Genomic DNA, 15,175 nt, shown 5'->3' on the forward strand with positions numbered 1-15,175 from the left:
ATGTGTGTAGGGGCTGTGTGTAGATGCTGTTTATGTAGATGTTATGTGTAGGGGCTGTGTGTAGATGCTGTTTATGTAGATGTTATGTGTAGGGGCTGTGTGTAGATGCTGTTTATGTAGATGTTATGTGTAGGGGCTGTGTGTAGAGGTTGTGTGCATAGGGGATGTGTGTATTGAGGCTGTGTGTAGGAGCTGTGTGTGTTGATGATGTGTGTGTAGATACTTTGTGTGTAGATGATGTGTGTAGAGGTTGTGTGTGCAGGGGCTGTGTGTAGATTATGTGTGTAGGGGCTGTGTGTAGATGCTGTGTGTGTAGAGGTTGTGTGTGCAGGGGCTGTGTGTAGATTATGTGTGTAGGGACTGTGTGTAGATGCTGTGTGTATAGAGGTTTTGTGTGTAGGGGCTGTGTGTAGATGATGTGTGTAGGGCCTGTGTGTGTAGATGATGTATGTAGATGCTGTGTGTAGGGGCTGTGTGTGTAGATGATGTATGTAGGGGCCGTGTGTATATGATGTGTGTAGGGGCTGTGTGTAGATGCTGTTTATGTAGATGTTATGTGTAGGGGCTGTGTGTAGATGCTGTTTATGTAGATGTTATGTGTAGGGGCTGTGTGTAGATGCTGTTTATGTAGATGTTATGTGTAGGGGCTGTGTGTAGAGGTTGTGTGCATAGGGGATGTGTGTATTGAGGCTGTGTGTAGGAGCTGTGTGTGTTGATGATGTGTGTGTAGATACTTTGTGTGTAGATGATGTGTGTAGAGGTTGTGTGTGCAGGGGCTGTGTGTAGATTATGTGTGTAGGGGCTGTGTGTAGATGCTGTGTGTGTAGAGGTTGTGTGAGCAGGGGCTGTGTGTAGATTATGTGTGTAGGGACTGTGTGTAGATGCTGTGTGTATAGAGGTTTTGTGTGTAGGGGCTGTGTGTAGATGATGTGTGTAGGGCCTGTGTGTGTAGATGATGTATGTAGATGCTGTGTGTAGGGGCTGTGTGTGTAGATGCTGTTTATGTAGATGTTATGTGTAGGGGCTGTGTGTAGATGCTGTTTATGTTTATGTTATGTGTAGGGGCTGTGTGTAGATGCTGTTTATGTAGATGTTATGTGTAGGGGCTGTGTGTAGAGGTTGTGTGCATAGGGGATGTGTGTATTGGGGCTGTGTGTAGGAGCTGTGCGTGTCGATGATGTGTGTGTAGATACTTTGTGTGTAGATCCTGTGTGTACATGATGTGTGTAGAGGTTAAGTGCAGGGGCTGTGTGTAGATGATGTGTGTAGGGCCTGTGTGTGTAGATTATGTCTGTAAATGCTGTGTGTAGGGGCTGTGTGCATAGGGGCTGTGTGTAGATGATGTATGTAGGGGCTGTGTGTAGATGCTGTTTATGTAGATGTTATGTGTAGGGGCTGTGTGTGCTACAGTCACTGAGCTCCTAGTAGAGAGCCAGCTGGGAGAATGTTGGGGTCCAGGGGATACCTGGTGACACAACAACAGGTAAACAAACTCCTATGTTTCCATGACTACCAGCCCTGCTTTACCTGAGTCTTCATTAATAGGAAGAAATGCTCATTAGGACTAGGTTAAACATCGCAAGCTTGGTGCCTTGGGGGTTAAACAGTGCCAACTTGAAGCCCCAAGGGATTGTCTAATGACGACCATGGTGTGTCTTAGTTGGTTTGCAGTCTGCCCCACCAGTTGGGTCAGCAACTCGGATCATTCAAGAGAAAGACCTGTTCCTACTGTTTCCAGTGTTGTACACACAGCACAACGGCTACCAACTACTCTTATGGTAGAAAGATGAAAGGCCATCTTCTTGCTATCATTGAATCTCTATGTAAATAACCACTTGTGCATGGTCATAATATGAGTACAAAAGGGGTGAGAACAGAGTGGTGAGGAGAGATCAGTGACGATAGATCAGTGATGATAGATCAGTGAAAATAGATCAGTGAGGAGAGATTAGTGATGATAGATCAGTGAGGAGAGTACAGTGAAGCGAGATCAGTGACGATAGATCAGTGAGGAAAGATCATTGAGGAGAGATCAGTGAGGAGAGATCAGTGAGGAGACAGACATTTAATATGTAAAAATCATACAATATATTTTTTATATCTTTCCTTTTATCTTTTTAAATAATGATACATGAGTCATCAACTAAACCTGGAGGATATTTATAGCACTGAAAGTTCTGACCTAAACACACACATACACACAAAAAAACACACACAGGCGTCAGGGGAGACAAAGTTCTGGTCACAGCAGCAGTGAGGCATGGTACTGTGTCTCAAGTTACTTCTTGTCACACTTCAAAACCCACTTCCTGACACACAGCTCCCAAATGAGAGTAGACCACAGGGCCTGTCTAACTGCCTGTCTAACTGCCAGTCTGTCTGCCTAAATGCATGCCTGCCTGCCAGCCTGTCTGCATGCCTGTTTGTCAGTGATAGTAGTTTTGTTTTATAATAAACACATGAATACAATTTTAGCCTTTATCATTACACCACTGTGTGTGTGTGTTTATGTGAATGTGTATATATGCATTTGTGTGTGTGTTTGTTTGTGTGGACTAGAATGAGGCCCAGGACTCTGAAATACTTGTGACAGTGTGAATGAAAACAGTGTAGTGGACTGACCTGACAGAGCTTTTGACAGAGCTGATAGTTACACCAGTCCTCTTCCCCATCACCCTCTCCTCACGTTCACCCTCTCCTCTCAATCATCCTCTCCATCACCCTATCCTGTCATTCACCTCTCCCCTCATCCTTTTCTTCAACCTCTCCATCATCCTCTCCTCTTCATCATCCTCTCATTACATTCACCGTCTCTTCTCCATCACCCTCAATTATCCTCTCCATCGCCCCCTCCTCTGCTTCACCCTCTCCTTCACTATCCATCATCCTCTCCTATCCTTCACACTTCTCCTCTCCTTCATCCTCTCCATCATCCTTTCCTATCCTTCACCCTTCTCCCTTTCTTCACCCTCTCCATCATCCTCTCCTCTCCTTCACCCTCTCCAACCCCCTCTCCTCTCATTCAACCTCTCCTCTCCTCCACCCTCTCCTCTCCTTCACCCTCTCCTCTCCTTCACCCTCTCCTCTCCTTCACCCTCTCCACCCTCATCCACTCCTCTCCATCACCCACTGCACCCCTGAAATCATCCTCTCCTCTCCTTCACCCTCTCCAACCCCCTCTCCTCTCCAACCCCCTCTCCTCTCTTTCACCCTCTCCACCCTCTAAATCATCCTCTCCTCCCCTTGACCCTCTAAATCATCCTCTCCTCCCCTTCACCCTCTCCAACACCGTCTCCATCATCCTCTCCTCCACCCTCTCCACCCTCAAAATCATCCACTCCTCTCCATCACCCTCTCCACCCTCTCCATCATCCTCTCCTCTCCTTCACCCTCTCCAACCCCCTCTCCTCTCTTTCACCCTATCCATCCTCTTAATCATCCTGTCCTCCCCTTCACCCTCTAAATCATCCTCTCCATCATCCTCTCCATCATCCTCTCCTCTCCATCACCCTCTCCACCCTCAAAATCATCCTCTCCTCTCCTTCACCCTCTCCAACCCCCTCTCCTCTCATTCAACCTCTCCTCTCCTCCACCCTCTCCTCTCCTTCACCCTCTCCTCTCCTTCACCCTCTCCACCCTCATCCACTCCTCTCCATCACCCACTGCACCCCTGAAATCATCCTCTCCTCTCCTTCACCCTCTCCAACCCCCTCTCCTCTCCAACCCCCTCTCCTCTCTTTCACCCTCTCCACCCTCTAAATCATCCTCTCCTCCCCTTGACCCTCTAAATCATCCTCTCCTCCCCTTCACCCTCTCCAACACCGTCTCCATCATCCTCTCCTCCACCCTCTCCACCCTCAAAATCATCCACTCCTCTCCATCACCCTCTCCACCCTCTCCATCATCCTCTCCTCTCCTTCACCCTCTCCAACCCCCTCTCCTCTCTTTCACCCTATCCATCCTCTTAATCATCCTGTCCTCCCCTTCACCCTCTAAATCATCCTCTCCATCATCCTCTCCATCATCCTCTCCTCTCCATCACCCTCTCCACCCTCAAAATCATCCTCTCCTCCCCTTCACCCTCTCCATCATCCTCTCCACCCTCAAAATCATCCTCTCCTCCCCTTCACCCTCGAAATCCTCCTCTCTTCTCCTTCACCGTCTCCAACCCCCTCCTCTACGTCACCCTCTCCTTCACCCTCTCCACACCTTTACCCTCCTCTACACCAACCCCTTCTTTCCTCCACCCTCTCCTTCACCCTCCCCATAATCCCCTCTTCTCCATCCCCCTCTCCTCTCATTCACCCTCTCCTCTCCATCCCCCACAATACTAGCTTCTGTTGTGATATCACCACACCACTTAACTGCCACTGTGACAGGTCAGGCTGGGTCCTTACCTCTGTATAGTCGAAGTCCGAGAGGGGAGCTATGCTCTTGATATAGTCGATTCTGAACTGGTTGGCAGGGTTACCCAGAGGGACTGGTGGTATTAATGTGCTCATGGCAGAAACTATGGTCTGTCAACAAATAAACACAAGAGGGAGAGTGAGGTAGAGTCAAGGAAATAAAAAAAGAAATAAAGAAAGTTAAGTCTGTTGCTGAAGAGTTTTGGCTTAACCTATAGGATTGATACAGTACACTTCTGTTGACAGGTATATTATGATATCACACACACCTCAACACACAGAAAAAAACACAAACCGCAAACACACCAATTGTATTATTAATCAGAGTCCGTACTCACCACAATTGCATCCTTCACGTTCTTCCGAATGTCCAAGATTTTTTGCTTCTTCTCTCTGAGACAAACAAACAACAGTGAGTTAGATTCTGCAGTAGATGATATATCTCAGAGATATGCTTATGGGTTATCCTCAGGGTTATCATCTCAGATCAGGATTAAGGGTATCCCTGTAAATATAATCTCAGCAGAGGTCTAGTCAAATCAAAAAACAGAAATTCAGCACAGATTGCTCCTAAAAAAAAAGAACTTTGGAGGTCTATTTTCTTTACCTATAGATTGCATCAGGGTTATCTGTGACCTAGCAGTGAATACTTTTAATTTCAATCATTGAAAATAGCATTACTCAGCATGACACCATAGATACCTTGCTATTAAACTTATTGTTATCCATTATATTTTACATGCCAAAACTGACAACATGAAAGCGTTTTAAGGTTAAACAATCTAACATCGTTACACATACAGCTTAGATAAGCCATATACATAGTGTCTTAGCATACACAATCCACACACTAGACAAACATGACTATATGTGTATGTAGTAGCCTTTCGAAATCAGACGTGTATGTCGCCATGCCTATAGGCCAGTGTAGCTTCACTGCAGTGCTAATATACAACAGCGCTGCTCGGGGGGACGGCGGCAATTCTTCTGGGTGAACCAACAAAATGACAACATTTGATTTAATATCAAGCGGGACCGATCTTCATAGTTTCGTACATGAGGTGTAGAGAGAGTACGACTTACTCTGAATTAAATCCGTTGACGTGCAGAATCCTCATCTGTTTGACAACCGTGCTTTTCCCGGACTCTCCGGCCCCTAAGAAAAATCACAAACAGTAGGCTATTAGGAACCATGTCTTTACCTAAAGCCCAACAGGCCTACACACATACAGTGTAAGTAACAAGCATGTAGCTTGGATAAACTATACATCGGGCTTCCTGCTTCCCGGATCTATAGCCACATGAAAATCCGCGATAACGGTACAATCTGTCTAACTGAGTCGGCAGTAAGACCTGTCAACATATGTGGGCTGGGGCCGAAGCAGCAAACACAGGCAACATGATAGCGCACACATATCCGCTACATCAGAATCCACTGTTCGGATCTTACCCAATAAAAGCAGTCGATGTGTAGCTTTATAGGCTTGTCTCTCTTTTTGCAATTGTTTCTCTATCTTTTTATTCGCTTCCCTTTGTGCCTTTTCGTCGATACGTTGATCTTCAGTCTTGCTGTTGCCCAAACAACCCATTTCCGCTGTCCTCTTCACGTAGAAACAAAGTATTAAATAACGGTTAATACAAACCCTTAGTAGCCTTTCAATGGAGAACAAATAGGGCGAAAAATCCGTGCGACACTTCTGTCGCTTAGAAAAAATCTTCCTGTTACAATTTCTCTTTAACCCCCGCAGTCCTGCGTGCTCAACCCACTTACACTAAAATGAACATCTTAAATACAAATAAAAGCATATATTCATATTATAAATAGGCAAAGAGCGGAGCGAGGCTGAATCTGGAGGCCAGCCAACTGCTCCTCTCTTGCGCTCCTTCCTCCCTCTCTCTGTGTTCCAGTCTGAGCGGTTTGGGTTCCTGTCGCTTTAACTCAGCACTGCCGCTCTCCGTGACTCCAGGAAGTCACACCTCACAACACGCGCCAGTATACTGCAGCTTCAAACACTGATTGTTAGACTTTGATATAATAATAATAATAAGAAGAAGAAGAACTATAATGAGAATAATAATAACAATAATAATAATAAAATAAGATTAATAATAATGATGGTATTATTAATATTATTATAATGAGCCTAATATATATATATATATATATATATATATATATATATATATATATATATATATATATATATATATATATATATCGTTGTTCAAAATTCTTTGTCTTTTCAAGGCTCAAAAATGGATAGTTCCCTTTTCTTATTATCAGACAGACTAGCCCACCCTGATAGCTTAGGTTAGGCGTTTAACAACAGGAGATGTAAACAAGCTTTATAAAGTGAATGCTGGCGTTTAATTACTCCAATTCCAGGCATCTGGGGGGTATTCCAGAAAGCGAGTTCAACAAACTGTGAACCTAACCCCGAACTCTGAGTTGATTTACTCTAAAATGGGAAACCCCGACTTTTCGGTTCAAGTAAAGCTGATATGAATTAGTTAAATCAACTCGGAGTACGTCCACTCTGAGTTAAGCGCGGGCATGAGAACTATTAAAGCCAATATCAATGGAGCTCCGATACTAGGATCCACCATGGCACCCAACGACAAAAAACGTTGTCTTACTTCACCACACTTCAGATAGAAGTGTTAATACGTGTTTATGGTGAATCTGAGCACATATTCTGCAAAAAAAGCAACTCGGCTGTAGCAGCGTAGGACACAATTGGCGTCAGAGACAATTGCTGGCCGAGTCAATGCATACATTTGACTGCAGTAGCCAGTCCATACATTGAACATTTAACTACACTGTCCGTTAATATATTACTGGTGAAATAGTGGTGGACTTAATAAGATAGCCTGTTAAATGCTATATTAAATATAAAAACATACTACGAACAGGAAATGCTTATTTTGCTTAGGCCAAGCTCGTGATTGTAGCCTATACGTTACATTGGTTTTAATAATATGATACAAAGTAAATATCAGTTGGTGCCTATTTCAACTTGTAGTAGCAGTAACCCCCAACAGAATGCCTTTCATCACAGGATGAGGATGATGATGAAGAGACATTGACTGCTGCCGCAGAGATAGATGCAGAGAGGCCTACATGTATGGTAGCTACTGGTAGTTCTCTCCCCATGTACTTTTATTGACAGGCTTGAGTGGAATTGTCAGTTACACTGAAATTAGGAGAATAATGAATAGAAGACGATTTGCACATTCTGATCCTGTTGAACAGAGCATGGATGCTGTACACAGTGAGATGTTCATTTAATGGCAAGTAAATTCTGCATGAAGAACTGTGGCATTTAATGTAATCTAATTTATTCCCAGTTACCAGTAAATGAGTTGTACAAACTCCATCTCATGAAGCAAGTGCCAAAAACTGACCAAGAGATGGTGTACTTAGGGCAGAAGAATATCTTGTAAGGCTGGTTGTCAACCTGCCCCCACCTCAACTTGAGTCTCAACTTGATGGCTCTCACAACTCATTGTGTAACTTATTGTAGCATTGCTACTAATATGTTGATAAGTACGGGTCAACATTGTGGTGTGATTGATTGTTCTTGGGTATGAAAGGAATTGTGAAGCATTGTTCTGTGGATTCTTGATCTCTTGAGACCTTCTCCTCAGCTCTGGCTTGTCGTACTCATTCTCCTTCCTCACCTTCATTTTGTAACATGTTTGCCTTGTAATTGATTTCATTCATTTGCAATGTTATTAAAAGTTTATTTCATTTAACCTTACTTTGACCATTCTTGCTCTGATTTAACCCATAGAGTGAAATAAAGTACTGGCATTGTTTGGTTAATGTTATTACACTGTTCAGTTTCCCATCTTCCTTCAAACCATAGGGGAATTAGTTTGGGTTGTTTGGCCAATATTAACCCAATACAATCTTGAAATTGATTTGCGGGAACACCAGTTACAGGAAGGTTTACTGTCACAGGTGAATCATGTAAATTGTAGGAACAATAGCTGATATAAATACTCATTGTTGGAATTCTATTTGTAGGCAATGAAGAAGACCAAATACAAATATAGCTGCAAGCAGCAATGGGGTGGCCAAGCAGGTCAGATGACCCAGGAGAAACTTTCGACATCCTCAGAAGAGTGTTCCGAGTACACGCAGCAAGTTTGGCGTGAATCCATCAAAGATTTGCTGAGATACGACACAACTTTCTGATTGGCGGCTCTGCTGCCAATTTCGATTGGCTGTACCGGACAAACGGTTTCAAAAATCTAAAATCATTTTGATAGTTTGTGTGAGGATTGCATTGACTATAGCTTGTAGCTTGACTACAGGTAGCTAGCGACAGCGGTGTACCTGGCTTCCTTTGCAGTGGCTTACAGTGTCGCTAAACAGAGAATCAGAGACATGACAAGCTCGTTGGCTTTGGCTGGATTCGAACCTCTGACGTTGCCGTTGCCAGGACACCAATTTATCCTAGTGAGCGATTCTCAGTGCTGCAAATCACAGTTCAGTTACTGGGTAAAAATATCAGCAGTTTTTCTTGTGGCAAGCCCAAGTTTAAACAGCTGTAATTCAGTCCTATTTTGACATGTCAAGGTGATTGTGGTCTGAAGATAATCTGTCCCAAATTTGGTGAATATTTGACACATTTTGTAGGAGGAGTAGGACAAAAACGTTTTATTAATTCATTCAAAATGGCGGCATAAATTCGGCTGGTATCACAAGTTAACATGTGTCAGACATGGGATCGCCCCCCTAGAGGTTAGAGGACACATATCTACAAAGCACAATAAATCTGACTCTTCTTGAGTATAGATCCCCTGAGAATGAAACATTATCATTACCATTATACTGTTAGACAGCTACTGTGGCATACCTGGCTTCACTAAACAGATAAACCAGTATCATGACATGCTTGATGACTGTGGCTGGGTTTGAACCTATGACCTTGCACTTCAGAGGAACCCGTCTTATCCCAGTGAGCTATTCTCACTGCAGGGAAATTCTGTGTTCAGTTACTGTATAAAAAAAAGTAAGCAGTTTCTCCTGTGGGAAGCGTCAGATTTGACCCAAGTATAAAAAGCTGTAATTCAGTCCTATTTTGACATGTCAAGGTGATTGTGGTCTGAAAATGATTTGATTACATGTCCATGAAAATAGGAGCAACGGCGAACGAGGAGTTTGTTTTTATGAAAATTCCAAATGGCCGATGCCCAAAATGGCGGACACGAGACAGTGTGATATATTTCGACTTAGTATGCCGCGTAGAATCAGAATAGACCAATCTTGTGATTTATGACAAATCTGTTCAGAAGTTATGATGCAAGAAATCAGATGCACTGGCTAGATGTAGCATCACTATATCTACAAAGCACAATAAACCTGACTCTTCATGAGTATAAGATTCGTCAAGAATTGTAGGAGGAGTAGCGAAAAAACGCTTTTCGTTAACATTCAAAATGGCGGAGAATCTATATGACTGGGTATGACGTCATAGAGTGCGTTGGACTTGTCTTGATCCAGGGAATCGATACCTCATTTTGGAAAATGCGGCATATGGTTCAAAGGTAACGTGTGTAAACACACCTTCAAATTTGACCCATTGGTGGCGCTAGAGGGTTGGAATGGGAGACATGAAACTTGGTGAAAGTGATGAGGGGACAGGTCCCAAAGAGTGTGCCAAATTTCACAACTTCTGAACACGTGGTTCTAGGGGCTGCCATAGACTCCCATGGCAGATGTATAATAATAATAATAAATATAGCTGCAAGCAGCGATGCGGGTTCCTCCGCAAAATGGCAAAATATTATAAACATGTACACTGCAAAACATCGAGAGTTGGACAACAAGGGAGCAAAACTACTTCATGTTTGGCCAACAACAGGCTGAATGGGGATTTGAACTCATGAGCATAAGGTTACAAGTCAGTCTCTCTATCCTCTCTGCTACATACCAACTGTTGAGATTGTATGAATAGAAAGGGCAGAGTATTAGCTTTGGTCAGCTTTTGGACAAAGGTTAAGAAACGGTTGACATTTCAAGGTGAAATTGCATGAAATTGTGCATCGTATTTCAGAATGATGTCATCCTGTTGAACTAAACAGATAATCAAAATTATGACAGGCCAAAAGACTATGGCTGGATTCCAACCTATGACCTTATACTTATCAGGTCACCATCCCAGCCCATTGAGCTATTCTCAGTGTTGAATATTGTCATGTTCAGTTACTGTGTAAAAAAGTAAGCTGTTTCTCCTGTGGTAAGCGTTGTTAGATTCAACCTAAGTTGAAACTGCTTGTACATTTCCTATAAAAACGGGACAACGGGATGACTGGGTTGCTGCTGTAAAGAATAACTTTCTCATCGTTTTTTTAAACAGGTTGTTTGGAGTGCCATAACTTGTCATGGAAGGGAATTTTAAATCATGCCTAGCATCAGTGGGAATGTGTCCTGGCTTAAGTTACTGAAATGAATTTGTGCAACAGGCAAGGGATCCACCTGAACAGAGTTATCTCTACCATGCGTAGACTACAAGTAGCTAGCTGCTGTGGTGAACCTGGCTTGTTTTGCAGTGGTTTACACAGTCTCGCTTAACAGATGATCAGAGTGTTGTGATGGGCTCAAATAAACACGCATTGCTATGTTTTTACAACCGGAGGATTGATCGGAATACTAGAAACCGTTTTGTCAGAATAAAAAAATAAAAACTATGCCTCTGACTGGTATTGAACCTTGATTACCAGCACAACATCTCAGCCAATTGAGCCATTCCCAGGCATGGAATACACAAAGTTCAATAACTGGATAATTAAAAAAAGCTGTTTCTCCAATGGAGACTACAAGTAGCTAGCGACTGCGGTGTACCTGGATTCCTTTGCAGTGGCTTACAGTCTCGCTAAACAGAGAATCAGAGACATGACAAGCTCGTCGGCTTTGGCTGGATTCAAACCTCTGACGTTGCCGTAGCCAGGACACCAATTTATCCTAGTGAGCGATTCTCAGTGCTGCAAATCACAGTTCAGTTACTGGGTAAAAATATAAGCAGTTTTTCCTGTGGCAAGCGGTTGTCCGAGTTGGCCCAAGTCCTATTTTGACATGTCAAGGTGATTGTGGTCTGAAGATAATCTGTCCCAAATTTGGTGAATATTTGATACATTTTGTAGGAGGAGTGAACAAAAACGTTTTATTAATTCATTCAAAATGGCGGCATCAATTCGGCTGGTATCACAAGTTAACATGTGTCAGACACGGGATCGACCCCCTAGAGGTTAGAGGACACATATCTACAAAGCACAATAAATCTGACTCTTCTTGAGTATAGATCCCCTGAGAATGAAACATGATCATTACCATTATACTGTTAGACAGCTACTGTGGCTTCGCGGCTTGGCCACCAATTTCAACGATTTGTCTTTATTTCAGAGCCAGGGTCTGTTCTGAGTGCATACCCCCTTTCCACCAAAGTGAACCGGGAGCTAGTTCGGAGCTGGTGCTAGAGCCGGTTCGGAGCTGGTTCAATTTGCGAGCCTTCTCTGCAAATGACTCTGCTTCTGTCTGGAGAGGGCTCAGGCAGATTACCAACTTCAAGCCCAGAGCCCCCCACTCCACTAACGACTCCTGCCTGGCCAACGACCTGAATGAGTTCTACTGCAGATTTGAAAGACAATTGGACAGTCCTAAACTACCCCTTCCCACCCAGGAGGCCTCCCACCTCCCCCCCTCTACAGTGACGACTCTCTCCATTCAGGAAGGTGAAGTTAACAGAATTTTCAAAAGGCAGAACCCCCGCAAAGCAGCTGGGCCGGACTCTGTCTCTCCAGCTACCCTCAAGCACTGCGCTGACCAGCTGTCTCCGGTGTTTACCTACATCTTTAACACCTCCCTTAAGACATGCCATGTGCCGGCCTGTCTCAAGTCCTCCACCATCATCCCTGTGCCCAAAAAGCCAAGGCCAACAGGACATAATGACTACAGACCTGTCGCCCTGACCTCTGTGGTAATGAAGTCTTTTGAGCGCCTGGTGCTGGCACACCTTAAATCCATCATAGACCCTCTACTGGACCCCCTGCAGTTTGCCTACGGAGCCAACAGGTCTGTGGACGATACAGTTAACATGGCCCTCCACTTCACCCTACAGCACCTGGACTCCCCAGCATCCTAAGCCAGGATCCTGTTTGTGGACTTCAGCTCTGCCTTCAATACCATCATCCCCGCCCTGCTTCAGGACAAGCTCTCCCAGCTGAACGTGCCTGATTCCACCTGCAGGTGGATCACAGACTTCCTGTCTGACAGGAAGCAGTGCGTTAAGATGGGAACACAAGTCTCTGACTCCCGGTCCATCAGAACTGGATCACCCCAGGGCTGCGTCCTCTCCTCTTCTCCCTGTACACCAACAGCTGCACCTCTAGTCATCCGTCCGTCAAACTCCTGAAGTTGGCGGACGACACCACCCTCATTGGGCTCATCTCTGGTGGAGACGAGTCTGATTATAGTTGGGAAGCGGCCAACCTGGTGATCTGGTGCAGCCAGAACAACCTAGAGCTCAATGCTCTTAAGACAGTGGAGATGGTTGTGGACTTCAGGAAGAATACAGACCCATTCACCTCTATCACCCGGTGTGACTCCCCAGTCAACACTGTGGAGTCCTTCCGCTTCCTGTGCACTATCCTCTCCCAGAACCTCAAGTGGGAACTGAACATCAGCTCCTTCACCAAGAAAGCACAACAGAGGATGTACTTTCTACGGCAGCTGAAGAAATTCAACTTGCCAAAGACAATGATGGTGCACTTCTACACAGCCATCATTGAGTCCATCCTCACCTCCTCCATCACCATCTGATACGCTGCTGCCACTGCCAAGGACAAGAGCAGGCTGCAGCGTATCATCTGCACTGCTGAGAAGGTGATTGGCTGCAATCTGCCTGCCCTCGAGGACCTGCACACCACGAGGACCCTGAGGTGAGCGAGGAAGATTGTGGTCGAACCCTCCCACCCTGGCCACTCCCTCTTCCAGCTACTCCCCTCCGGCAGAAGGCTGCGGTCCATCAGGACCAATACCACACGCCACAAAAACAGTTGCTTCCCTTCCGCTGTTGGCCTCTTCAACAAGGCCAAGGGTTCACACTGACTTCATGACTCAATGCCCTTAAAACACACTGCTTTTTGCACTGCACAATACAATCTTGTACCATTTGTATTTTTTGTAATATTTGTATTTTTTAATTGTAAATTACTGCAACTTATATTTTATTTTATATTTTATTGTATAGTTTATTTTAATCTAATTCCACTTAGTATTGCTAGTTATGTACCCTTAGTATAGTTAGTCCTCATATTTAAATTTTAGATTCCTATATGTTTAATGTTTGCACCTTCCTGCCAAAGCAAATTCCTTGTCTGTGCAAACTTTCATGGCAAATAAAACCCATTCTGATTCTGAGAACTGGTTTGCTTTTCCACGGGCTACAGAGCAACCACAGAGCCACGTCATTACGTCACTGTATACGTCTCATCTTTCCCAGCAACGCTAGCGCGGCAGCACCAAACCAGAGCCTGTTTAAGGAGAGCCTGGCCACTCCCTATTAAGCCCCATTGTACCAAATTTTGTTGCGGTTCCACCAGAGTTCCACTGGGAGTGATCGCGGTCGAGTGCAGAATGAATGGGAGTCTATGGAGCTAAACGGCTAAATTTGTCTCTTTCACCTGATTGTCGTTGAGAAATCTCAGATTTTATTGTAGTCTTTATATGTTCAACATGGATTATAGGTCGAAAATTGAATGAACGAGCACTTATGTCCTTTCTATTTCTTACAGGGTGAGTCGTTGTTGCCCATAACACGCTAGCATTCTGCTAATGAATGCTGATTGGTTAGTGAAGGACTGACTACGACCAGAGATCCCGCTTGATGGCATCCGAAGCAGTATCAGAATGTCAGAGCATTAGCAACATTAGCAACAACATTAGCAACCCAAAACTCTTTCTAGCATGTGTATTGACAGGGAGAGCCTAACCTGTCAGCTGTATTGTCGATAGCTCGAGAGAAAAAAGGAAGTGACCAGAGCTTGCCGTAAAACAATATCTCTGGTCGTACAATGTGTATGACGTCAATGACATTTTAAAAGGCTTTTAGAACAGAAAGGCGACTTCAAAAAAAATCAAACACCCAGCAGTGAGTATTTGTTTTGCCTCCCCTTTCGAATTCAAAATTCAAATTACTAGAAAAAAAATTATATCCTGAGAAAAGTGGATTTTGAGCGGTATAGCTCCATAGACCTCCATTCATTCTGCACTCGACCGTTAGCGCCCTCATATGGAACTAGAGTGGAACTGCAACCAGTTCAGAACCCGGAAGTTTCCCGAGAGTGTCAGTTCTCTCTATATTAGACATTCTCTGACCAAACACAAAGCAGAGCCAGTCTAAAGCATATATATGATGTTGATTTCATCTCTACTTCAATCCGAAGAACGCTAAGAACGCGAGGTTGAGATCCGTGTTTTCTTGGCTATTGCGCAATACCCTGGACTCGCAGCAGTATGACAACACTGGCATTATTAGCACCAAATTGTATACACTTTTGCTGTATAGTGCTTGTGTATTACATTTGTGTTAAATATAGGCTCATACTTAATAAAGTTCAAAACAAGCTAATAGTTTGTGTTTGTCATTTCACTCATTTGATAGGATTATGATAAAATGCAGCAACTGGTGTCTGCACTGCGATGCTAGCAAGGTTATCGAAAAGTCGGGGGAGCAAATTTACAAATGAGCCGTTCCATCAAT

The 15,175-nt window shown here is 44.1% G+C and overlaps 1 protein-coding gene across 3 annotated transcripts in view; it reads right to left on the bottom strand.

Moving 5' to 3' along the window:
* LOC134034617 (guanine nucleotide-binding protein G(olf) subunit alpha-like) overlaps positions 1-15,175 on the bottom strand; it is a 43,164-nt gene that overhangs the window by 17,985 nt on the left and 10,004 nt on the right. For 2 of the 3 annotated variants that reach the window (XR_009932250.1, XM_062479059.1), the window contains exons 2-4: positions 5,490-5,562; positions 4,745-4,799; positions 4,398-4,517 (exon numbers count right to left, since the gene is read on the bottom strand). Coding sequence is in view for 2 of the 3 variants with exons in the window: in XM_062479059.1 (XP_062335043.1) it covers positions 4,398-4,517; positions 4,745-4,799; positions 5,490-5,562 (248 nt within the window). In the remaining variant the exon portion in view is untranslated. Of the gene's footprint in view, positions 1-4,397; positions 4,518-4,744; positions 4,800-5,489; positions 5,563-5,856; positions 6,326-15,175 lie in introns of those variants that run through there. The other variant, XM_062479060.1, reaches the window with a different exon arrangement.

The sequence above is a fragment of the Osmerus eperlanus genome, chromosome 15, assembly GCF_963692335.1.
Source record: "Osmerus eperlanus chromosome 15, fOsmEpe2.1, whole genome shotgun sequence".
Classification (NCBI taxonomy): domain Eukaryota; kingdom Metazoa; phylum Chordata; class Actinopteri; order Osmeriformes; family Osmeridae; genus Osmerus; species Osmerus eperlanus.